The sequence below is a fragment of the Ranitomeya imitator genome, chromosome 5 (assembly GCF_032444005.1).
Source record: "Ranitomeya imitator isolate aRanImi1 chromosome 5, aRanImi1.pri, whole genome shotgun sequence".
NCBI classification, from domain to species: Eukaryota; Metazoa; Chordata; class Amphibia; order Anura; family Dendrobatidae; genus Ranitomeya; species Ranitomeya imitator.
In genome coordinates, this window is record NC_091286.1 from 229526872 (window position 1) to 229553782 (window position 26911).

Here is a 26911-nt window from a genome sequence, read left to right on the forward strand (position 1 = left end):
CAATTTGCTTACCTGATCACAATAACAGTAATTTTGATGGAGGGAGGGGGAACTCAGCCTCGTACCCCCTCCTACCAGCCCGGGGCCTGTAGCATTGGCCCACTCCTGCATCCATGGAGCAGTGACCCTGCCTCCTGGGACCCCGCTCCGCGCAGCCGACCGTCCCAGGTAAAATACCATAAAAGGTTTTCCTATTTTCCTCCCCAAAATTTGGGATACATCTTATGGTCCTGTGCGTTTTATAATCCAAAAAGTACAGTACTTCTTGAATCCTCCATACAGTATTATGGGCACGATATATTGCTCCTTACAGTATAATGGGCCCCATATATGGCTCCATACAATATAATGGGTCCCATATAATGCTCCATAAGGAATAATGTTCCCATATAATGCTCCATACAGTATAATGGGCCCCATATAGTGCTCCATACAGTCTAATAGCCCACATATATTGCTTCATATAGTATAATGGCCCAATATATTGCTCTATACAGAACAATGCCTCATATAGTGTCCCATACAGCATAATGGGCCCCATATAGTGCTCCTTACAAAAAATAATTAATCAAATATGCACCTATCCTCGTTCCCTGCTGCTGTGGTCACCTCAGCATCTTCTGACTCTCTGCACTGCTCGGCAGAGGGCATGCTGTAGTGACGTCATTGCGCCCTCTGCCCTAAGACATCACAGAGAGTCAGAAGACGCTGAAGAGCAGTATGGAATGGGAAGAGGTGAGTATTTGAGGGTGGGCCCAGTGCCAGCGCTGGCACTGGGCTGCCTCCACTCAAGGGCCCCATAGCGTGATGGTGTCCCCTATGGCAAGTGGGTCCCCATTTGTCCAGGGCCCCACCACTTGCCCAGGTGCGCCGGGTGGCAAAGCCGGCCCTGAGTAGAGTGTTGCCATCAGTTAATTTAGTGTTTTTTTTGTAAATAGAAGCAGTAGATTAACTATCCGGAAAAGTGTAAGTTCTTGAAATATCATCATTTTCTTCATCATGTTTAACTTTACAAGTATGTGCACACGTTAAGTATTTGTTGCAGAAATTTCAGAATCATTTCTGCATCTCTTGGCAGGAAAAACACAGTGCAATCATGTTTGGTGATGATAGATGGACATGTACCTTCTATAAAAAAAATGATGTTTTTTTTACACTTCTATAATATTTACCCAAACCCACCCATTTCAGCAGGCTTGACCAACTGTCTAATGAGTTTGGTTGTCTACCGTTTCTCCACCGTTAGATGATGTTGGGGTAGATAAGGCTTACTCCTCTCTCCTCATGAAGCATTCAACTGTCTACGGTGTATGGGGACCTTAACACAGCAGTCCACCTACCAAAGCAGTAATTCCCCAAATGATCAGTTTCACCTACAATCCAAACCAGAAAGCCCTTTATTTTCAGCGCACTAAAGCTTTACAGCCTCTTTGTATACAGCGTTACTGTTGTTGTCATTGTTGTGGCTATTATAACCATTACAGCCTTAAATTTTGAAAGTTTTGATCTTATTGTCATAAAAAATATCAAACACTTGTAGCTTGTGCAATCTCTATTGTAAAAAGCCCTTATATTGGAAGCCGCTACATAATCATTTTGTCATTAAGACTTCAAGGTCCAGCCGAAGTCCAGTTGCAAAATCTGTAGTACATTCTGATGTCTTAATGTTATTTGCTTGATCTTCGTGCTCTTTCTTCATATGGAGGCACTGGATCCTGGTAGATGCTGATACAAGAATCACTTGATGCCTTCAGGATCGCCTCTTCATATGGAGGAGGTAAGCATATAGTTAGAAAAGAGGCATCTGGTACCAGTGTACAGTACTGAAAAGGCTCTGTACTCCATGGTAAAGTGGGGAAGAAGTCCATTTCTCTGTCTGGAAGATTCTCCTGGAGACTTATAGCAAAGATTTGGCCTTGTGGGATTTTACGTCGGCACTTCCGATAGAGGAAAAGTGCACAGAATCCTATTACCAGCAAAGCAGTGGTGGGGAGTATGATACATAAGAATGGTTGCAGATCTTCTTTGGTGGAACTGACATGATTGTGATGCTTGCTCTGTTAAAAGAAAAAAGGAACACATTATTTTTTTTCACCTTAAGTTTTAGGTATTCTCGAAATGTTACACTTTGAGGCATATTTGTGCAACACGATAGTGCCATGTAGTATGTATACAATCGGATGGATTGGCATTTTTGAGTATCAATAGGGTATTGAGGAACAGAGCGGCGTGAAACTAGTAATCAAGTGTTTGCCTCTGTTTATTGCTAATTACCTATTTATTAGTCAAGCCATGTGTAAACAATGCATTTTAATGTTTTTATTACTTGATAAAAAAAAGTACACTTAAGTCTACTTCTTCGCATATACTTGCTGGGTCTGTGTGCAGCAGTACAAGCTGCGGGCCAATCAGAAGCCAGCAGCTGATGTCGACGTACACCTGACTCGGGGCGCATGGCAGTGACGTCATGTGCTTCCATCGCTTGCATTCTGAAGTCAGCTTTCAGCTTCAGAAGAGGCACCACACGGCGGGGAAGGTGAGTACAATCATTTATTTATTTTTTTATTCAAGAACATTGGGCAGAATGGGGGGCATATATACCGGGATGAGGGATATATATAACAGGATGGGAGACATATATACCACAATGGGCCCAGGATGGGGAACATATATACCAGAATGGATGTCATACAGTATATACCAGGATGGGGAACATATATACCAGGAAGGAGGTTATATATACCAGAATTGGGAACATATATACCAGAATGGAGGACATACAGTGGGTACGGAAAGTATTCAGACCCCTTTAAATTTTTCACTCTTTGTTTCATTGCAGCCATTTGGTAAATTGAAAAAAGTTCATTTTTTTCACATTAATTTACACCCTGCACCCCATCGTAACTGTAAAAAACCCAGAAATGTAGAAATGTTTGCAAATTTAATAAAAAAGAAAAACTGAAATATCACATGGCCATAAGTATTCAGACGCTTTGCTCAGACACTCATATTTAAGTCACATGCCGTCCATTTCCTTGTGATCCTCATTGAGATGGTTCTACTCCTTCACTGGAGTCCAGCTGTGTTTAATGAAACTGATAGGACTTGATTTGGAAAGGCACACACCTGCCTATATAAGACCTCACAGCTCCCAGTGCATGTCACACCAAATGAGAATCATGAGGTCAAGGGAACTGGCAAAGGGGCTCAGAGACAGAATTGTAGCAAGGCACAGATATGGCAAAGGTTACAACAGAATTTCTGCAGTACTCAAGGTTCCTAAGAGCACAGTGGCCTCTATAATCCTTAAATTAAAGAAGTTTGGGACCACCAGGAGTCTTCCTAGACCTGGCCGTCCAGCTTATCTGGGCAATAGTGGGAGAAGAGCATTGGTGAGAGAGGTAAAGTAGAACCCCAAGATCACTGTGGCTGAGCTCTTGATATGCAGTAGGGAGATGGGAGAAAGTTCCACAAAGTCAACTATCACTGCAGCCCTCCACCAGTCAGGCCTATATGGCAGAGTGGACTGACGGAAGCCTCTCCTCAGTGCTAGACATATGAAAGCCCACATAGAGTTTGCTAAAAAAAACACATGAAGGAATCTCAGACTATGAGAAATAAGATTCTCTGGTCTGATGAGACGAAGATAGACCTTTTTGGTGATAATTCTAAGCGGTATGTGTGGAGAAAACCAGGCACTGCTCATCACCTGCCCAATACAATCCCCAACAGTGAAAACATGGTAGTGGCAGCATCATGCTATGAGGGTATTTTTCAGCTGCAGGGACAGGACAAATGTTTGTCATTGAAGGAAACATTAATGCGGCCAAGTACAGAGATATCCTAGATGAAAACCTCTTCCTGAGTGCTCTGGACCTCAGACTTGGCCAAAGGTTCACCTTTCAACAAGATAATGACCCTAAGTGCACAGCTAAAATAACAAAGGAGTGGCTTCAGAACAACTCTATGACCATTCTTGACTGGCCCAGAAAGAGCCCTGGCCAAAACCCAATTGAGCATCTCTGGAGAGACCTGAAAATGGCTGTCCACCTACGTTCACCATCCAACCTGACGGAACTGGAGAGGATCTGCAAGGAAGAATGGCAGAGAATCCCCAAATCCAGGTGTGAAAAACTTGTTGCATCATTCTCAAGAAGACTCATGGCTGTACTAGCTCCAAAGGGTGCTTCAACTCAATACTGAGCAAAGGGTCTGAATACTTATGACCATGTGATATTTCAGTATTTCTTTTTTAATAAATTTGGAAAAATTTCTACATTTCTGTTTTTTTTTCAGTCAAGATGGGGTGCTGTTGTGAATTCTGTGGCTGAGTTCACTTCTGTGGTCACAAGTGGTATTGCAGTCTCTGGGCTTCCTCCCTCAGGTGTTTTGGTGAGCTCGTTGGCTGCCTTGCTATTTAGCTCCACCTGAGTCTGTCTTCCTTGCTCCTTGTCAATGTTCCAGTGTTGGATCTGAGCTACTGCATCTTTCCTTGGGCCTGCTGCTCTGCTAGATAAGTGCTTCTAGTTTGTTTTCTGTTTTTTCTGTCCAGCTTGCTATTAACTTTTGCTGGAAGCTCTGAGAAGCAAAGGGGTGCACCGCCGTGCTGTTAGTTCGGCACGGTGGGTCTTTTTGCCCCTTTGCGTGGTTTTCGTTTTAGGGTTTTTGTAGACTGCATAGTTCTCTTTGCTATCCTCGCTCTGTCTAGAATATCGGGCCTCACTTTGCTGAATCTATTTCATTCCTACGTTTGTCTTTTCATCTTGCTAACAGTCATTATATGTGGGGGGCTGCCTATTCCTTTGGGGTATTTCTCTGAGGTAAGTCAGGCTTGTATTTCTATCTTCAGGCTAGTCAGCTCCTCAGGCAGTGCCGAGTTGCATAGGTAGTGATAGGCGCAATCCACTGCTGCTTATAGTTGTGTGAGGATAGATCAGGTACTGCAGTCTACAGAGATTCCACGTCTCAGAGCTCGTCCTATTGTTTTTGGTTATTGCCAGATCTCTGTATGTGCGCTGATTACTGCACGCTGTGTTGCCTGATTGCCAGCCATAACAGTACAAGGAGCCACACCAATGATTCCCAATAGAGGGAAAAAAGAAATCCTGACATCATTTTTTTTTCTTAGCTCTGTCTTCAGTCTTTTTTTTCCCCTAGACATTAGAGTGCTTCAGGACACAGCTGTGGACATGGATATTCAGGCTCTGTGCTCCTCAATGGATAATCTCGTTGTAAATGTACAAAAGATTCAAGATACTATTGATCAGAAATCGATGCTAGAACCAAGAATTCCGATTCCTGATTTGTTTTTTGGTGACAGAACTAAGTTCCTGAGCTTCAGAAATAATTGTAAGCTATTTTTGGCCTTGAAACCTCATTCTTCTGGTAATCCTATTCAACAGGTTTTGATTATTATTTCTTTTTTGCGCGGCGACCCACAGGACTGGGCGTTTTCTCTTGCACCAGGAGATTCTGCATTGAGTAATGTTGATGCATTTTTCCAGGCGCTGGGATTGCTTTACGATGAGCCTAATTCAGTGGATCAGGCTGAGAAAAATCTGCTGGCTTTATGCCAGGGTCAGGATGATGTAGAAGTATATTGTCAGAAATTTAGGAAGTGGTCAGTACTCACTCTGTGGAATGAATCTGCACTAGCGGCTTTGTTCAGAAAGGGTCTCTCTGAAGCTCTTAAGGATGTAATGGTGGGATTTCCTATGCCTGCTGGTTTGAATGAGTCTATGTCCTTGGCCATTCAGATCGGTCGTCGCTTGCGCGAGCGTAAATCTGTGCACCATTTGGCGGTATTGTCTGAGAGTAAACCTAAGCCTATGCAGTGCGACAGGACTATGACTAAAGTAGAACGGCAAGAACACAGACGTCTGAACAGACTGTGTTTCTATTGTGGTGATTCTACTCATGCTATTTCTAATTGTCCTAAACGCACTAGGCGGTTCGATAGCTCTGCCGTTATTGGTACTGTACAGTCCAAATTCCTTTTGTCCATTACCTTAATGTGCTCTTTGTCATCGTATTCTGTCATGGCGTTTGTGGATTCAGGCGCTGCCCTGAATCTGATGGATTTGGATTATGCTAAACGTTGTGGATTTTTCTTGGAGCCTTTGCGGTGTCCTATTCCGTTGAGAGGAATTGATGCTACACCTTTGGCCAAGAATAAGCCTCAGTACTGGGCCCAGCTGACCATGTGCATGGCTCCTGCACATCAGGAAGTTATTCGCTTTCTGGTACTGCATAATTTGCATGATGTGGTCGTGTTGGGGTTGCCATGGCTACAAACCCATAATCCAGTATTGGATTGGAACTCTATGTCTGTAACCAGCTGGGGTTGTCAGGGAGTACATGGTGATGTTCCATTTTTGTCTATTTCGTCATCCATTCCTTCTGACATCCCAGAGTTCTTGTCGGACTTTCAGGATGTATTTGAAGAGTCCAAGTCTGATGCCCTACCTCCGCATAGGAATTGTGATTGTGCTATCGATTTGATTCCTGGTAGTAAATTCCCTAAGGGTCGTTTATTTAATTTGTCCGTACCTGAACACACCGCTATGCGCAGTTATGTGAAGGAGTCCCTGGAGAAGGGACATATTCGCCCATCGTCGTCACCATTGGGAGCAGGGTTCTTTTTTGTAGCCAAGAAGGATGGTTCGCTAAGTGTTATGGCTGGCAATCAGGCAACACAGCGTGCAGTAATCAGCGCACATACAGAGATCTGGCAATAACCAAAAACAATAGGACAAGCTCTGAGACGTGGAATCTCTGTAGACTGCAGTACCTGATCTATCCTCACACAACTATAAGCAGCAGTGGATTGCGCCTATAACTACCTATGCAACTCGGCACTGCCTGAGGAGCTGACTAGCCTGAAGATAGAAATACAAGCCTGACTTACCTCAGAGAAATACCCCAAAGGAATAGGCAGCCCCCCACATATAATGACTGTTAGCAAGATGAAAAGACAAACGTAGGAATGAAATAGATTCAGCAAAGTGAGGCCCGATATTCTAGACAGAGCGAGGATAGCAAAGAGAACTATGCAGTCTACAAAAAACCCTAAAACGAAAACCACGCAAAGGGGCAAAAAGACCCACCGTGCCGAACTAACAGCACGGCGGTGCACCCCTTTGCTTCTCAGAGCTTCCAGCAAAAGTTAATAGCAAGCTGGACAGAAAAAACAGAAAACAAACTGGAAGCACTTATCTAGCAGAGCAGCAGGCCCAAGGAAAGATGCAGAAGCTCAGATCCAACACTGGAACATTGACAAGGAGCAAGGAAGACAGACTCAGGTGGAGCTAAATAGCAAGGCAGCCAACGAGCTCACCAAAACACCTGAGGGAGGAAGCCCAGAGACTGCAATACCACTTGTGACCACAGAAGTGAACTCAGCCACAGAATTCACAACAGCTAAGACCGTGTATTGATTACCGCCTTCTTAATAAGATCACTGTTAAGTTTCAGTATCCCTTGCCATTGATTTCTGACTTGTTTGCTCGGATTAAGGGGGCTAGTTGGTTTACTAAGATTGATCTTCGTGGTGCGTATAATCTGGTGAGAATCAGGCAGGGAGATGAATGGAAAACGGCATTTAATACGCCCGAGGGTCATTTTGAGTATCTGGTGATGCCGTTCGGACTTGCCAATGCTCCATCTGTTTTTCAGTCTTTATGCATGACATTTTCCGTGAGTATCTGGATAAATTCTTGATTGTTTACTTGGATGACATTTTGATCTTCTCAGATGATTGGGAGTCTCATGTGAAGCAAGTCAGAATGGTTTTCCAGGTACTGCGTGCTAATTCCTTGTTCGTGAAGGGATCAAAGTGTCTCTTCGGTGTGCAGAAAGTTTCATTTTTGGGGTTCATCTTTTCCCCTTCTACTATCGAGATGGATCCGGTTAAGGTTCAGGCCATCCAGGATTGGACTCAGCCGACATCTCTAAAAAGTCTGCAGAAATTCCTGGGCTTTGCTAATTTTTATCGTCGCTTCATCTGTAATTTTTCTAGCATTGCCAGACCATTGACCGATTTGACCAAGAAGGGTGCTGATTTGGTTAATTGGTCTTCTGCTGCCGTGGAAGCTTTTCAGGAGTTGAAGCGTCGTTTTTGCTGTGCCCCTGTGTTGTGTCAACCTGATGTTTCTCTTCCGTTCCAGGTCGAGGTTGATGTTTCTGAGATTGGTGCAGGGGCGGTTTTGTCACAGAGAGGTTCTGGTTGCTCAGTGTTCAAACCATGTGCTTTCTTTTCCAGGAAATTTTCTGCTGCTGAGCGTAATTATGATGTGGTCAACCGAGAGTTGCTGGCCATGAAGTGGGCATTCGAGGAGTGGCGTCATTGGCTTGAGGGTGCTAAGCATCGCGTGGTGGTTTTGACTGATCATAAGAACCTTACTTATCTTGAGTCTGCCAAGCGCTTGAATCCTAGACAGGCCCGTTGGTCGTTATTTTTTGCTCGTTTTGATTTTGTGATTTCATACCTTCCGGGCTCTAAAAATGTGAAGGCGGATGCTCTGTCTAGGAGTTTTGTGCCCGACTCTCCGGGGTTATCTGAGCCGGCGAGTATCCTCAAGGAAGGAGTCATTGTGTCTGCCATCTCCCCTGATTTGCGGAGAGTGTTGCAGAAATTTCAGGCTAATAAACCTGATCGTTGTCCGGCCGAGAAACTGTTCGTCCCTGATAGGTGGACTAGTAAAGTTATCTCTGAACTTCATTGTTCGGTGCTGGCCGGTCATCCAGGAATCTTTGGTACCAGGGAGTTGGTTGCTAGATCCTTCTGGTGGCCGTCTCTGTCACGGGATGTGCGTGCTTTTGTGCAGTCCTGTGGAATTTGTGCTAGGGCTAAGCCCTGCTGTTCACGTGCCAGTGGGTTGCTTTTGCCCTTGCCGGTCCCGAAGAGGCCTTGGACACATATTTCGATGGATTTCATTTCTGACCTTCCCGTTTCTCAAAAAATGTCGGTCATTTGGGTGGTCTGTGATCGCTTTTCTAAAATGGTCCATCTGGTGCCCTTGGTTAAATTGCCTTCCTCCTCTGATTTGGTGCCTTTGTTCTTCCAGCATGTGGTTCGTTTACATGGCATTCCTGAGAATATTGTTTCTGACAGAGGTTCCCAGTTTGTCTCGAGGTTCTGGCGAGCCTTTTGTGGTAGGATGGGCATTGACCTATCTTTCTCCTCGGCCTTCCATCCTCAGACTAATGGCCAGACCGAACGAACCAATCAGACCTTGGAAACATATCTGAGATGTTTTGTTTCCGCTGACCAGGATGATTGGGTGTCATTTTTGCCGTTGGCTGAGTTCGCCCTTAATAATCGGGCCAGCTCGGCTACCTTGGTCTCTCCATTTTTCTGCAATTCTGGGTTCCATCCTCGTTTCTCTTCAGGACAGGTTGAGTCTTCGGACTGTCCTGGTGTGGATTCTGTGGTGGACAGGTTGCAGCAGATCTGGACTCAGGTAGTGGACAATTTGACCTTGTCCCAGGAGAAGGCTCAGCTTTTCGCTAATCGCAGACGCCGTGTGGGACCCCGACTTCGTGTTGGGGATCTGGTTTGGTTACCTTCTCGTCATATTCCTATGAAGGTTTCCTCTCCTAAATTTAAACCTCGTTTTATTGGTCCGTATAGGATTTCTGAGATTCTCAATCCGGTGTCTTTTCGTCTGACCCTCCCAGACTCCTTTTCCATACATAATGTATTCCATAGGTCGTTGTTGAGGAGATACGTGGCACCTATGGTTCCATCTGTGGAGCCTCCTGCCCCTGTTTTGGTAGAGGGGGAATTGGAGTATATTGTGGAGAAGATTTTGGATTCTCGTGTCTCTAGACGGAAACTCCAGTATCTGGTCAAATGGAAGGGTTATGCTCAGGAAGATAATTCCTGGGTTTTTGCCTCTGATGTCCATGCCCCAGATCTTGTTCGTGCCTTTCATGTGGCTCATCCTGGTCGGCCTGGGGGTTCTGGTGAGGGTTCGGTGACCCCTCCTCAAGGGGGGGGGTACTGTTGTGAATTCTGTGGCTGAGTTCACTTCTGTGGTCACAAGTGGTATTGCAGTCTCTGGGCTTCCTCCCTCAGGTGTTTTGGTGAGCTCGTTGGCTGCCTTGCTATTTAGCTCCACCTGAGTCTGTCTTCCTTGCTCCTTGTCAATGTTCCAGTGTTGGATCTGAGCTACTGCATCTTTCCTTGGGCCTGCTGCTCTGCTAGATAAGTGCTTCTAGTTTGTTTTCTGTTTTTTCTGTCCAGCTTGCTATTAACTTTTGCTGGAAGCTCTGAGAAGCAAAGGGGTGCACCGCCGTGCTGTTAGTTCGGCACGGTGGGTCTTTTTGCCCCTTTGCGTGGTTTTCGTTTTAGGGTTTTTTGTAGACTGCATAGTCTCTTTGCTATCCTCGCTCTGTCTAGAATATCGGGCCTCACTTTGCTGAATCTATTTCATTCCTATGTTTGTCTTTTCATCTTGCTAACAGTCATTATATGTGGGGGGCTGCCTATTCCTTTGGGGTATTTCTCTGAGGTAAGTCAGGCTTGTATTTCTATCTTCAGGCTAGTCAGCTCCTCAGGCAGTGCCGAGTTGCATAGGTAGTGATAGGCGCAATCCACTGCTGCTTATAGTTGTGTGAGGATAGATCAGTGTTGTGAATTCTGTGGCTGAGTTCACTTCTGTGGTCACAAGTGGTATTGCAGTCTCTGGGCTTCCTCCCTCAGGTGTTTTGGTGAGCTCGTTGGCTGCCTTGCTATTTAGCTCCACCTGAGTCTGTCTTCCTTGCTCCTTGTCAATGTTCCAGTGTTGGATCTGAGCTACTGCATCTTTCCTTGGGCCTGCTGCTCTGCTAGATAAGTGCTTCTAGTTTGTTTTCTGTTTTTTTCTGTCCAGCTTGCTATTGTCTTTTGCTGGAAGCTCTGAGAAGCAGAGGGGTGCACCGCCGTGCTGTTAGTTCGGCACGGTGGGTCTTTTTGCCCCTTTGCGTGGTTTTCGTTTTACGTTTTTTTGTAGACTGCATAGTTCTCTTTGCTATCCTCGCTCTGTCTAGAATATCGGGCCTCACTTTGCTGAATCTATTTCATTCCTACGTTTGTCTTTTCATCTTGCTAACAGTCATTATATGTGGGGGGCTGCCTGTTCCTTTGGGGTATTTCTCTGAGGTAAGTCAGGCTTGTATTTCTATCTTCAGGCTAGTCAGCTCCTCAGGCAGTGCCGAGTTGCATAGGTAGTTGTTAGGCGCAATCCACTGCTGCTTATAGTTGTGTGAGGATAGATCAGGTACTGCAGTCTACAGAGATTCCACGTCTCAGAGCTCGTCCTATTGTTTTTGGTTATTGCCAGATCTCTGTATTAGCGCTGATTACTGCACGCTGTGTTGCCTGATTGCCAGCCATAACAGTACAAGGAGCCACACCAATGATTCCCAATAGAGGGAAAAAAGAAATCCTGACATCATTTTTTTTTCTTAGCTCTGTCTTCAGTCTTTTTTTTCCCCTAGACATTAGAGTGCTTCAGGACACAGCTGTGGACATGGATATTCAGGCTCTGTGCTCCTCAATGGATAATCTCGTTGTAAATGTACAAAAGATTCAAGATACTATTGATCAGAAATCGATGCTAGAACCAAGAATTCCGATTCCTGATTTGTTTTTTGGTGACAGAACTAAGTTCCTGAGCTTCAGAAATAATTGTAAGCTATTTTTGGCCTTGAAACCTCATTCTTCTGGTAATCCTATTCAACAGGTTTTGATTATTATTTCTTTTTTGCGCGGCGACCCACAGGACTGGGCGTTTTCTCTTGCACCAGGAGATTCTGCATTGAGTAATGTTGATGCATTTTTCCTGGCGCTCGGATTGCTTTACGATGAGCCTAATTCAGTGGATCAGGCTGAGAAAAATCTGCTGGCTTTATGCCAGGGTCAGGATGATGTAGAAGTATATTGTCAGAAATTTAGGAAATGGTCAGTACTCACTCTGTGGAATGAATCTGCACTAGCGGCTTTGTTCAGAAAGGGTCTCTCTGAAGCTCTTAAGGATGTAATGGTGGGATTTCCTATGCCTGCTGGTTTGAATGAGTCTATGTCCTTGGCCATTCAGATCGGTCGTCGCTTGCGCGAGCGTAAATCTGTGCACCATCTGGCGGTACTGCCTGAGAGTAAACCTGAGCCTATGCAGTGCGACAGGACTATGACTAAAGTAGAACGGCAAGAACACAGACGTCTGAACAGACTGTGTTTCTATTGTGGTGATTCTACTCATGCTATTTCTAATTGTCCTAAACGCACTAGGCGGTTCGATAGCTCTGCCGTTATTGGTACTGTACAGTCCAAATTCCTTTTGTCCATTACCTTAATGTGCTCTTTGTCATCGTATTCTGTCATGGCGTTTGTGGATTCAGGCGCTGCCCTGAATCTGATGGATTTGGATTATGCTAAACGTTGTGGATTTTTCTTGGAGCCTTTGCGGTGTCCTATTCCGTTGAGAGGAATTGATGCTACACCTTTGGCCAAGAATAAGCCTCAGTACTGGGCCCAGCTGACCATGTGCATGGCTCCTGCACATCAGGAAGTTATTCGCTTTCTGGTACTGCATAATTTGCATGATGTGGTCGTGTTGGGGTTGCCATGGCTACAAACCCATAATCCAGTATTGGATTGGAACTCTATGTCGGTAACCAGTTGGGGTTGTCAGGGAGTACATGGTGATGTTCCATTTTTGTCTATTTCGTCATCCATTCCTTCTGACATCCCAGAGTTCTTGTCGGACTTTCAGGATGTATTTGAAGAGTCCAAGTCTGATGCCCTACCTCCGCATAGGAATTGTGATTGTGCTATCGATTTGATTCCTGGTAGTAAATTCCCTAAGGGTCGTTTATTTAATTTGTCCGTACCTGAACACACCGCTATGCGCAGTTATGTGAAGGAGTCCCTGGAGAAGGGACATATTCGCCCATCGTCGTCACCATTGGGAGCAGGGTTCTTTTTTGTAGCCAAGAAGGATGGTTCGCTAAGACCGTGTATTGATTACCGCCTTCTTAATAAGATCACTGTTAAGTTTCAGTATCCCTTGCCATTGATTTCTGACTTGTTTGCTCGGATTAAGGGGGCTAGTTGGTTTACTAAGATTGATCTTCGTGGTGCGTATAATCTGGTGAGAATCAGGCAGGGAGATGAATGGAAAACGGCATTTAATACGCCCGAGGGTCATTTTGAGTATCTGGTGATGCCGTTCGGACTTGCCAATGCTCCATCTGTTTTTCAGTCTTTTATGCATGACATTTTCCGTGAGTATCTGGATAAATTCTTGATTGTTTACTTGGATGACATTTTGATCTTCTCAGATGATTGGGAGTCTCATGTGAAGCAAGTCAGAATGGTTTTCCAGGTACTGTGTGTTAATTCCTTGTTCGTGAAGGGATCAAAGTGTCTCTTCGGTGTGCAGAAAGTTTCATTTTTGGGGTTCATCTTTTCCCCTTCTACTATCGAGATGGATCCGGTTAAGGTTCAGGCCATCCAGGATTGGACTCAGCCGACATCTCTAAAAAGTCTGCAGAAATTCCTGGGCTTTGCTAATTTTTATCGTCGCTTCATCTGTAATTTTTCTAGCATTGCCAGACCATTGACCGATTTGACCAAGAAGGGTGCTGATTTGGTTAATTGGTCTTCTGCTGCCGTGGAAGCTTTTCAGGAGTTGAAGCGTCGTTTTTGCTGTGCCCCTGTGTTGTGTCAACCTGATGTTTCTCTTCCGTTCCAGGTCGAGGTTGATGCTTCTGAGATTGGTGCAGGGGCGGTTTTGTCACAGAGAGGTTCTGGTTGCTCAGTGTTCAAACCATGTGCTTTCTTTTCCAGGAAATTTTCTGCTGCTGAGCGTAATTATGATGTGGGCAACCGAGAGTTGCTGGCCATGAAGTGGGCATTCGAGGAGTGGCGTCATTGGCTTGAGGGTGCTAAGCATCGCGTGGTGGTATTGACTGATCATAAGAACTTGACTTATCTCGAGTCTGCCAAGCGCTTGAATCCTAGACAGGCCCGTTGGTCGTTATTTTTTGCTCGTTTTGATTTTGTGATTTCATACCTTCCGGGCTCTAAAAATGTGAAGGCGGATGCTCTGTCTAGGAGTTTTGTGCCCGACTCTCCGGGGTTATCTGAGCCGGCGAGTATCCTCAAGGAAGGAGTCATTGTGTCTGCCATCTCCCCTGATTTGCGGAGAGTGTTGCAGAAATTTCAGGCTAATAAACCTGATCGTTGTCCGGCCGAGAAACTGTTCGTCCCTGATAGGTGGACTAGTAAAGTTATCTCTGAACTTCATTGTTCGGTGCTGGCCGGTCATCCAGGAATCTTTGGTACCAGGGAGTTGGTTGCTAGATCCTTCTGGTGGCCATCTCTGTCACGGGATGTGCGTGCTTTTGTGCAGTCCTGTGGAATTTGTGCTAGGGCTAAGCCCTGCTGTTCACGTGCCAGTGGGTTGCTTTTGCCCTTGCCGGTCCCGAAGAGGCCTTGGACACATATTTCGATGGATTTCATTTCTGACCTTCCCGTTTCTCAAAAAATGTCGGTCATTTGGGTGGTCTGTGATCGCTTTTCTAAAATGGTCCATCTGGTGCCCTTGGTTAAATTGCCTTCCTCCTCTGATTTGGTGCCTTTGTTCTTCCAGCATGTGGTTCGTTTACATGGCATTCCTGAGAATATTGTTTCTGACAGAGGTTCCCAGTTTGTCTCGAGGTTCTGGCGAGCCTTTTGTGGTAGGATGGGCATTGACCTATCTTTCTCCTCGGCCTTCCATCCTCAGACTAATGGCCAGACCGAACGAACCAATCAGACCTTGGAAACATATCTGAGATGTTTTGTTTCCGCTGACCAGGATGATTGGGTGTCATTTTTGCCGTTGACTGAGTTCGCCCTTAATAATCGGGCCAGCTCGGCTACCTTGGTCTCTCCATTTTTCTGCAATTCTGGGTTCCATCCTCGTTTCTCTTCAGGACAGGTTGAGTCTTCGGACTGTCCTGGTGTGGATTCTGTGGTGGACAGGTTGCAGCAGATCTGGACTCAGGTAGTGGACAATTTGACCTTGTCCCAGGAGAAGGCTCAGCTTTTCGCTAATCGCAGACGCCGTGTGGGACCCCGACTTCGTGTTGGGGATTTGGTTTGGTTATCTTCTCGTCATATTCCTATGAAGGTTTCCTCTCCTAAATTTAAACCTCGTTTTATTGGTCCGTATAGGATTTCTGAGATTCTCAATCCGGTGTCTTTTCGTCTGACCCTCCCAGACTCCTTTTCCATACATAATGTATTCCATAGGTCGTTGTTGAGGAGATACGTGGCACCTATGGTTCCATCTGTGGAGCCTCCTGCCCCTGTTTTGGTGGAGGGGGAATTGGAGTATATTGTGGAGAAGATTTTGAATTCTCGTGTCTCTAGACGGAAACTCCAGTATCTGGTCAAATGGAAGGGTTATGCTCAGGAAGATAATTCCTGGGTTTTTGCCTCTGATGTCCATGCCCCAGATCTTGTTCGTGCCTTTCATGTGGCTCATCCTGGTCGGCCTGGGGATTCTGGTGAGGGTTCGGTGACCCCTCCTCAAGGGGGGGGTACTGTTGTGAATTCTGTGGCTGAGTTCACTTCTGTGGTCACAAGTGGTATTGCAGTCTCTGGGCTTCCTCCCTCAGGTGTTTTGGTGAGCTCGTTGGCTGCCTTGCTATTTAGCTCCACCTGAGTCTGTCTTCCTTGCTCCTTGTCAATGTTCCAGTGTTGGATCTGAGCTACTGCATCTTTCCTTGGGCCTGCTGCTCTGCTAGATAAGTGCTTCTAGTTTGTTTTCTGTTTTTTTTCTGTCCAGCTTGCTATTGTCTTTTGCTGGAAGCTCTGAGAAGCAGAGGGGTGCACCGCCGTGCTGTTAGTTCGGCACGGTGGGTCTTTTTGCCCCTTTGCGTGGTTTTCGTTTTAGGGTTTTTTGTAGACTGCATAGTTCTCTTTGCTATCCTCGCTCTGTCTAGAATATCGGGCCTCACTTTGCTGAATCTATTTCATTCCTACGTTTGTCTTTTCATCTTGCTAACAGTCATTATATGTGGGGGGCTGCCTGTTCCTTTGGGGTATTTCTCTGAGGTAAGTCAGGCTTGTATTTCTATCTTCAGGCTAGTCAGCTCCTCAGGCAGTGCCGAGTTGCATAGGTAGTTGTTAGGCGCAATCCACTGCTGCTTATAGTTGTGTGAGGATAGATCAGGTACTGCAGTCTACAGAGATTCCACGTCTCAGAGCTCGTCCTATTGTTTTTGGTTATTGCCAGATCTCTGTATGTGCGCTGATTACTGCACGCTGTGTTGCCTGATTGCCAGCCATAACAGATCAGGTACTGCAGTCTACAGAGATTCCACGTCTCAGAGCTCGTCCTATTGTTTTTGGTTATTGCCAGATCTCTGTATGTGCGCTGATTACTGCACGCTGTGTTGCCTGATTGCCAGCCATAACAGGGTGCAGAGTGTACATTAATGAGAAAAAAATGATCTTTTTTAAATTTACCAAATGGGTGCAATGAAAAAAAGAGTGAAAAATGTAAAGGGGTCTGAATATTTTCTGTACCCACTGTATATACTAAGTCTGGCCCAAAATGCGAGACATATATACCAAGAAGGAGCATAAGATAGGGGACATTACTACATAATAGTGGGAGCCACTCTTATAGGATTTAGAACACTCCAAGTGCCTATACAGCTGACCAACATGCAGAGGCGGGCGGGTGAGGGGCGTGGGTGTCCAGGTCTAAATTTTGCACTGGGGTCCATTGGACTCTAGTTACGTTGCTGCGGCTATTATTACACATGCGAATCCTACAGTATATAGGGTATTATCATCATTTATGGTATCACATGATTCATGGTTAAGTGGTGAGACGACTGCGGCTCAGTGTGAACACTTATGTGATACTTAAGATATGCTTTTGAAGAGATGGTCATAACTTCATTCAAGATTTCTTTGACACAGTGCAAATCATTCTATATTGTCATTTACAATATCTTGTTCCTATAGATCAAGATTTAACCACTCAACTGTGAGTCCAATAAATGTCCAATAAATGCACAAAAAACATAAGAGCATTTGTTCTCTATTGCAGTTTCGTTAGGTGTTGAGTCTGTGCCTATGGGTCACTGTCTGTGCTTACATGCACACATTTATAATTACTTATTTAAATATGACGTATAAAAAAAATGTAAAAGTTTATTTTATCTACAATTTTTAACAAAATCAGTCTTATAAAGTAACTTTCTTTTAATTTTTATTCTATAAATCAATAATACACATGAAAATAAGAAACTTTGTAATATGTCTTATCACAGAAATCTGCTTCTTTCTCCTCCTGAACTCACTTCATGGGTAAAATCTGTATTTAGTGAAGTCAGATTTTACCCATGAATTGAGACGTTTAAGAATAAATATCAGTGCTGAGGGAGAAAGAAGAAGATTTCTGGTATAAGATATATTACAAAGTTTCTTTTTTTTCATGTGTACTATTGATTGATCAAACAAATATTAAAATGACGGTCACTCTTTAAGATATACTTCAAAGTTTAACAGCCCATTGGCTTACCCTTTGTAAAAATAATAAAATCGACTGTACTTACCTTCCCCCTGTTCTAGCGCCGGCTCATGGTGATAGTTTACAGGTTGCAGCGGAGACATCATGACTACAGCACACGTGACTGCTTCAGTCTATCCCTGTGCTCAGCGGCTTGTGCCATCTTCATCTTCCTATGCAAGGCTAAATGCCCTGTAGTCGCCACGTCACCACTGCAGCCTGTACACAATCACCTTGGTCCTTGATTAGAAAGAGGGAGCAGAGGAAGGTGAGTACAGCTGATTTTATTACTGGTGCATAGGACATGCTGATGGAGTGAAACAATATGAAAATGGATGACCCCTTTAAACTGGGACTAAGTAGAAGGTTTTACTTTATCACTAATACACTATATACTTTTTTATTATTTCTGAAATAATTGTGTAACGGATCAAGTTAACGGCTTTGGGTATGATCCCGAGAACACAGAAAGCAGGCAGTTGCGGAAGCCTCAAGAAGAAGGCAGGGGACCTTGGAATTGACTCTGAATGGGTATATATAACTTTGGTGGCAGCCACTATTTTTTCCCAGCACATAAACCGTTTTTTTTCCGATTTTGCCTGTTGCTTCATTTGACGGACTAATCTAAACCTTGCACAATATACATATGCACCATAACTGCAAAGAAAAATAAGGTTTAGACATGAAGGGTTTCTATTGTTGTCCGCGTGTTGGTGTAAGGAGATAGACATACTGCCTCATTGCTCCTTGAAGACACACGTATTGTGCAATGTGTATTGTGACATGAATTATTAATAATAGATTGTATTTTTCTTCACAGAAGGGAGTGTTATGGTTAATGTTTGGGACTAGCCTAGAGTGGGATGGGATAAGGTGAAGGGACAGAGACAGTTTCCTGTCAGGAAGTTAGATAGGTCCTAGTGTGCAACAGAAGCAGACCTAAGGTCTGACTGGTCAGCAAATCCGCATGACATGGGTGTCCCTGACGTGAGTGGAGACCGTGGCACTGGATAGAGAGATCTGGAGTAGATTAAAGAAAAGTGACAGAAGGACAGAGTGATGGAGACAGGTCCTGGGACAGAATTCCTAGCAGTATGGCCCAGAGTTCGCCAGACAGAGAGGTAACGGGCTAGGACGGAAAAGGGAGCGTGGGATGAAGAAAGTGCCCCCGTGGAGGTAGCTCCAAGGCGTCAGCAAGCGGAGAAGTTAAGTAACAGCCATAGTGGCAAACTAGTTCCCCTACAGAAAAGGAGGATGCAGAACTGTGGGTTGAGGACAGTAGCCTCACTTCCTGGACTGGGTTGTGGTGAGCACAGGAACTTGGGGTAGAAACAAGTAAGTCTGAAAGCGGTAGAGAGATCATTTGTGAATATGTTCCATGTTGTAAAGAAAAAATTCATGAAGTTATGCACCTGCTATCTGTGGTACATAACCCCACCAAGTTGATATTCAGTTAAAGACTGCTTATGTGTGGTTGGTGGTCTCCATCATTGAACTTTATACCATCTGGTCCTGACCTGCTGAAGTCAATGGCACCCTCGTAGACAAAGCCAACACACCCATCTTTATGTAGCATGCTAGGGCATGAAAGACTAGTGCTTCGCCCATAGCTACCGCCCCGTGCCACGTTACATTGGTAAACCCCATGTGCCCTCTAGGGTCACTTTGTTTCTCTTTACTCTGTTCCACATCTGCTATTCAGTCATATACCCCATGGTACACATTCAATGGGGGGTTGAGGTGTTAAATGACATGATAATAAAGACGCATATAGAATATGTTATTTATTTTCCATTTTTTAAACTCTACAAATAGACAGAAATAGAAGAGGGAACTATAATACCAATACTTACCTTTTAGATGTACAAATGTTTTATAGGTCCCTGGAGAGTGGGCCAGGCGATTAACTGGGGCCTTATTTTTGCCTGTAAATTAAACCCATAGACAAGTAGAACAGTGAGGGTCCAATGCAATTATTCATGGTAGGTGGTGGCAGTTGATGGGCTAAAGTGGGGCCATTTTTTGGACTCCTGGGCCTTGGTCTGCAGCTCCCTCTGTATATTTTTTTTTTATAAAAGCAATCATATGGGTAATTTTCCATTAGTATCTGTAAGCTAAAACCAGGAATGGAACAATCAGAGGAAAAGTACAATAGAAACACGTCACCACTTCTATATTTATCACCCACTCCTGGCTTTGGCTTACAAATACTGAGGTAAAAAACTGACCAAATACTGACCGTATGAAAGTGGCCTAAACCTTTTCATTCTTCATGAATTCAATTTTGTCATTAAAAACAGAAATGATCACTATACCAGGCTTTGGCAGATTGTATACCGACCATGTGATCTCCTCCTTAGACCAACTGACCATTGCTTTTCTGTTAGTATAGGCACAAGATACAGTAACTCCTGATGGTTATTACGGACACAAACACAACATTTGGCAGCCGTTGCGCAGGATTGGATTTTGTGGCTTATCTCTGTGTCTGCATTCATGTTGTGCTGCTTATTTTCATCCTTTATCAAGGATCAGTTTGCACTTACCTATAATGCAGAGGGCTGATGAGTCTGTATGATAATAATATGCAATGCATAGCAGTCAGAATGATTTATAACATACTGCTGCACTATCATGGAATACATGGGGGTAATGCTACATAATAGTGATGTACTATATATGATAATCTGTAATGCACATAAATAATAACGCTATATAATATTGGATCTGATGTAATACATAGAGGTAATGCTATTTAACAGTGATGTGTAATGAACAGAGCTGATGATCCTATATGATAATAATTTTCTATAAAGCACATAAATAATTTAATACTATATAATATTACCCCTGATGTAATACATGGAGGAGATGTCACTATATAATAGTGATGTATAATGCATAGGGCTGATGATCCTACATGATAATAATGTTTAATAATGCACAGAAGTAATAATGCTATATAATATAACACCTGATGTAATACATGGAGGGGATATCGCTATATAATAGTGATGTACAATGCATAGGGCTGATGATCCTACATGATAATAATGTTTAATAATGCACAGAAGTAATAATGCTATATACTATTACCCCTGATGTAATACATGGAAGGGATGTCGCCATATAATAGTGATGTATAATGCATAGGGCTGTTGATCCTACATGGTAATAATGTTCTATAATGCACAGAAGTAATAATGCTATATAATATAACCACTGATGTAATACATGGAGGGGATGTCGCTATATAATAGTGATGTATAATGCATAGGGCTGATGATACTACATGATAATAATGTTCTGTAATGCACAGAAGTAATAATGCTATATAATATAACACCTGATGTAATACATGGAGGGAATAGCGCTATATAATAGTGATGTATAATGCATAGGGCTGATGATCCTACATGATAATAATGTTCTGTAATGCACAGAAGTAATAATGCTATATAATATAACACCTGATGTAATACATGTAGGGGATATCGCTATATAATAGTAAAGTATAATGCATAGGGCTGATGATCCTACATGGTAATAATGTTCTGAAATGCACAGAAGTAATAACGCTATATAATATAACACCTGATGTAATACATGTAGGGGATATCGCTATATAATAGTAAAGTATAATGCATAGGGCTGATGATCCTACATGATAATAATGTTCTGTAATGCACAGAAGTAATAACACTATATAATATAACACCTGATGTAATACATGGAGGGGATATTGCTATATAATAGTGATGTATAATGCATGGGGCTGATGATCCTACATGATAATAATGTTTAATAATGCACAGAAGTAATACTGCTATATACTATTACCCCTGATGTAATACATGGAAGGGATGTCGCTATATAATAGTGATGTATAATGCATAGGGCTGTTGATCCCACATGGTAATAATGTTCTATAATGCACAGAAGTAATAATGCTATATAATATAACCACTGATGTAATACATGGAGGGGATGTCGCTATATAATAGTGAAGTACAATGCATAGGGCTGATGATACTACATGATAATAATGTTCTATATTGCACCGAAGTAATAATGCTATATAATATAACACCTGATGTAATACATGGAGGGAATAGGGCTATATAATAGTGATGTATAATGCATAGGGCTGATGATCCTACATGATAACAATGTTCTGTAATGCACAGAAGTAATAACACTATATAATATAACACCTGATGTAATACATGGAGGGGATAGCGTTATATAATAGTGATGTATAATGCATAGGGCTGATGATCCTACATGGTAATAATGTTCTGTAATGCACAGAAGTAATAATGCTATATAATATAACACCTGATGTAATACATGGAGGGGAAGTCGCTATATAATAGTGATGTATAATGCAAAGGGCTGATGATCTTACATGGTAATAATGTTCTGAAATGCACAGAAGTAATAATGCTATAAAATATTACATCTGATGTAATACATGGAGGGGATGTCGCTATATAATAGTGATGTATAATGCATAGGGCTGTTGATCCTACATGGTAATAATGTTCTGAAATGCACAGAAGTAATAACGCTATATAATATAACACCTGATGTAATACATGGAGGTGATATCGCTAAGTAATAGTGATGTATAATGCATAGGGCTGATGAGCCTACATGATAACAATGTTCTGTAATGCACAGAAGTAATAATGCTATATAATAGAACACCTGATGTAATACATGGAGGGGATATCGCTAAATAATAGTGAAGTATAATGCATAGGGCTGATGATCCTACATGATAACAATGTTCTGTAATGCACAGAACATAGTAACATAGTAACATAGTTAGTAAGGCCGAAAAAAGACATTTGTCCATCCAGTTCAGCCTATATTCCATCATAATAAATCCCCAGATCTACGTCCTTCTACAGAACCTAATAATTGTATGATACAATATTGTTCTGCTCCAGGAAGACATCCAGGCCTCTCTTGAACCCCTCGACTGAGTTCGCCATCACCACCTCCTCAGGCAAGCAATTCCAGATTCTCACTGCCCTAACAGTAAAGAATCCTCTTCTATGTTGGTGGAAAAACCTTCTCTCCTCCAGACGCAAAGAATGCCCCCTTGTGCCCGTCACCTTCCTTGGTATAATCAGATCCTCAGCGAGATATTTGTATTGTCCCCTTATATACTTATACATGGTTATTAGATCGCCCCTCAGTCGTCTTTTTTCTAGACTAAATAATCCTAATTTCGCTAATCTATCTGGGTATTGTAGTTCTCCCATCCCCTTTATTAATTTTGTTGCCTTCCTTTGTACTCTCTCTAGTTCCATTATATCCTTCCTGAGCACCGGTGCCCAAAACTGGACCAAGTACTCCATGTGCGGTCTAACTAGGGATTTGTACAGAGGCAGTATAATGCTCTCATCATGTGTATCCAGACCTCTATATAATATAACACCTGATGTAATACATGGAGGGGATATCGCTATATAATAGTGATATATAATGCATAGGGCTGATGATCCTACATGATAATAATGTTCTGTAATGCACAGAAGTAATAACGCTATATAATATAACACCTGATGCAATACATGGAGGGGATAGCGCTATATAATAGTCAAGTATAATGCATAGGGCTGATGATCCTACATGATAATAATGTTCTGTAATGCACAGAAGTAATAACGCTATATAATATAACACCTGATGTAATACATGGAGGGGAAAGCGCTATATAATAGTGAAGTATAATGCATAGGGCTGATGATCCTACATGATAATAATGTTCTGTAATGCACAGAAGTAATAACGCTATATGATATAACACCTGATGTAATACATGGAGGGGATAGCGCTATGTAATAGTGAAGTATAATGCATAGGGCTGATGATCCTACATGATAATAATGTTCTGTAGTGCACAGAAGTAATAACGCTATCTAATATAACACCTGATGTAATACATGGAGGGGATAGCGCTATATAATAGTGAAGTATAATGCATAGGGCTGATGATCCTACATGATAACAATGTTCTGTAATGCACAGAAGTAATAACGCTATATAATATAACACCTGATGTAATACATGGAGGGGAGAGCGCTATATAATAGTGAAGTATAATGCATAGGGCTGATGATCCTACATGATAATAATGTTCTGTAATGCACAGAAGTAATAACGCTATATGATATAACACCTGATGTAATACATGGAGGGGATAGCGCTATGTAATAGTGAAGTATAATGCATAGGGCTGATGATCCTACATGATAATAATGTTCTGTAGTGCACAGAAGTAATAACGCTATCTAATATAACACCTGATGTAATACATGGAGGGGATAGCGCTATATAATAGTGAAGTATAATGCATAGGGCTGATGATCCTACATGATAACAATGTTCTGTAATGCACAGAAGTAATAACGCTATATAATATAACACCTGATGTAATACATGGAGGGGAGAGCGCTATATAATAGTGAAGTATAATGCATAGGGCTGATGATCCTACATGGTAATAATGTTCTGTAATGCACAGAAGTAATAACGCTATATAATATAACACCTGATGTAATACATGGAGGGGAGAGCGCTATATAATAGTGAAGTATAATGCATAGGGCTGATGATCCTACATGATAACAATGTTCTGTAATGCACAGAAGTAATAACGCTATATAATATAACACCTGATGTAATACATGGAGGGGAGAGTGCTATATAATAGTGAAGTATAATGCATAGGGCTGATGATCCTACATGATAATAATGTTCTGTAATGCACAGAAGTAATAACGCTATAGAATCTTGCACGTGATAGTATTCCCCCTATAATAAATCACTACAAAATACAGGGATGATGATGGTATATAATACTAATGTTCTATAATCCCTGGGAGTGATGTTCGTATGTAATATATGGAAAGCATTTCACATGTTAATGCTATGGCTATATATTAATGCAGTATAAAATACGGGATGATGATACCGTGGACGATATATAAAAAAGCATTATACTTATGCACTAGATTAGAATATACAGAGGTGACAATGCGACATAATTATGAATTGTTGTCCCTAGGGAAAACTATGATAAAATCTAATATAATGCCTTGGTGTTAAAATGCTTTATAGTATATTTGCCCTGTGCATAGATGGTGGTGGTAAATAATAATGCACTACAATATACAGAGGTGGTGACATTATATATTAATGATAAATAATGGGGTATAATGGCAGGAAGGCTTACAATGAAAGTGCACTTTGTTCTCAATTTGATGTTTCAGGCCAATTGTTAGATAAATGGATATGCTGGGAGCCTTGTAGGATTGTATTAGAAATGTTTAGTACAATTTACAGTGTATGTCAGAAGTTAGCAGGTTTATCATCCCTGCCTGCCGTCCATGTATGCCTAGGACATTTATCATTGTCGGGATTGTAAAGTGCTGAAAATTGAGATCATTATTAGCTCATTATAATGCTGCACTTAGATAAAGACTAAACAAAAATATTTTTGTCCTATTTTTAAAAATATACAGCTGTAGGAACAGAAAAAGTATGGAAATACAGAATTTATGTAATATATAATATAATATATTTTAATATATTATATATATATATAATATATATTAACATATATGTATATATATTATAAATAATGTATATATAGAAAAGGGGCAAACAGGGTCCACAGTACATAAATTTGGCTAATATATAGAGAATGCATAATGTAAGCCTATAATATAAGATAGAAAGCAAGTACAATATACATGTCTAAATGAGTGACAGACTAGTACAGAGGGAACGAGGACGCAGCCTGCGAGGGTCTACAACCTACAGGTTGGTGAGGGGAGAGGTACGGTATATGACGGGATAGAATTGCCAATACACCATCAAATCCTGGCATTAGAGATCGAATATTTCATAGGTTCAAAAATAAATTGAACTTATTACTAAACTGACAAACGTTATTTCATATGCGTATTATAAAAAGAGAAATGTGTTAAATAATGTGACATAATAAAATCGACATAATGCCATCCTCATAATACAAACGTCCATCGCAACACTTCTGACAACCAAACCAATTCACTCCTATCCCCGAGACACAGTTCTGTTTCATTTTAATATTATACAAATATTGTAGATTTGTGATTAAAAGGAAAAAATTTAGATATAGAAAATACACAACTCTGGCATTTCCATCTAATGAAATATTCTGTCCTAACTTTTGACAAATTTTGAAATGTTTAATGATCAATTACGTATTTTGAGAAGGCGTGTAAAGCTCATGGCAATACTATGAATTTGACTATGAGAGTGCAAAGAACGTAACTCTATATATTAGGGTGAAATGTGCCATGAGAAAAGTACTTACCTGCAACTTTGTGTCAACTAGGGGAACGGCAGGTTCGCTGGTCATCCACTCGTAGGTGCCCCTTCCGGCATGTCCAAATTTACTCCAGCTACTGTCCAAGAGCCAACGCATTCTGAGAAATGATGCTGCTGTTGCCTAAATTCCCAACCGCGAGTGACTAATTGTCCCACAATCCCTATCTCTGTCTCCCCCGACACAGATGGAGGCCTGGGATGAAGCTAATGATCATTGGTATAAGTTCTCTCCGTTATTAACTACAGTGAGAAAAAAAACACAGGCTACACCATCAGCCCAAGTCAATCTCTGTGGATTTATTACACTGGCCTACATTACCAGAAAGCTGGCATCAGGTACCGGGGAAGGGCAGAGATGGGATTGGATAGTGCACGGCATTAAGATTATTAAAGGAGAATTGCACGCCACATGGTCTGATTCCGGACAAATAACCTTGTGCCTTCGGATCCTGTAGTAAAAAGAGAGTCCGTCTATTAACCCCTTGTAAAGGAAACAATAAAAAGTGCTTTTGTCTAAGGTTCTAGTACAGTACGCGGCGCAGAGATGGATACACTGTACGCTCTACGGGGAAGAGCAGCAGAGGTCAGAGGCAGCAAGGACATGGGCTAAGTGACATGCTGAATTATTTAGAACCATTAGCGTTTAGATGTTAATGATAAATCTGTGGAAAGCTTTTAGCCTATAAGAGCTTTTCGCTATTTGGAAGATATGATTACGATAAGACTGCAAAATTCAGCGTCATACGTTAGCAGGTTGTCCTAAAACAGGAGTTTAGCTCTTTATTTGCTGCAATTCACTGTTGTGATATTTGTGGCTATTTACGATCGTGATTCTGAAAAAAAAGATTTCTAATATAATCCACAATGGAAATCCAAAATTCGAAATTCTGATGTGGTTTTACGGGTTGATGTGCTGGTGATTAGAGTTGAGCGACCTTGACCTTTTTAGAGTCGAGCCGGGTTTT

At 42.2% G+C, this 26911-nt stretch overlaps 1 protein-coding gene across 1 annotated transcript; it reads right to left on the minus strand.

Annotated features, from left to right (window-relative positions):
- Positions 1 to 1310: 1310 nt before the first annotated feature.
- SMIM28 (small integral membrane protein 28) lies at positions 1311 to 26194 on the minus strand. The gene is made up of 2 exons (XM_069767954.1): positions 25933 to 26194; positions 1311 to 2057 (listed from the first exon to the last, which is right to left on the minus strand). The coding sequence occupies exons 1-2, from the start codon at positions 26041 to 26043 to the stop codon at positions 1668 to 1670; spliced, it is 501 nt and encodes a 166-aa protein (XP_069624055.1). The 5' UTR covers positions 26044 to 26194; the 3' UTR covers positions 1311 to 1667.
- Positions 26195 to 26911: the final 717 nt, after the last annotated feature.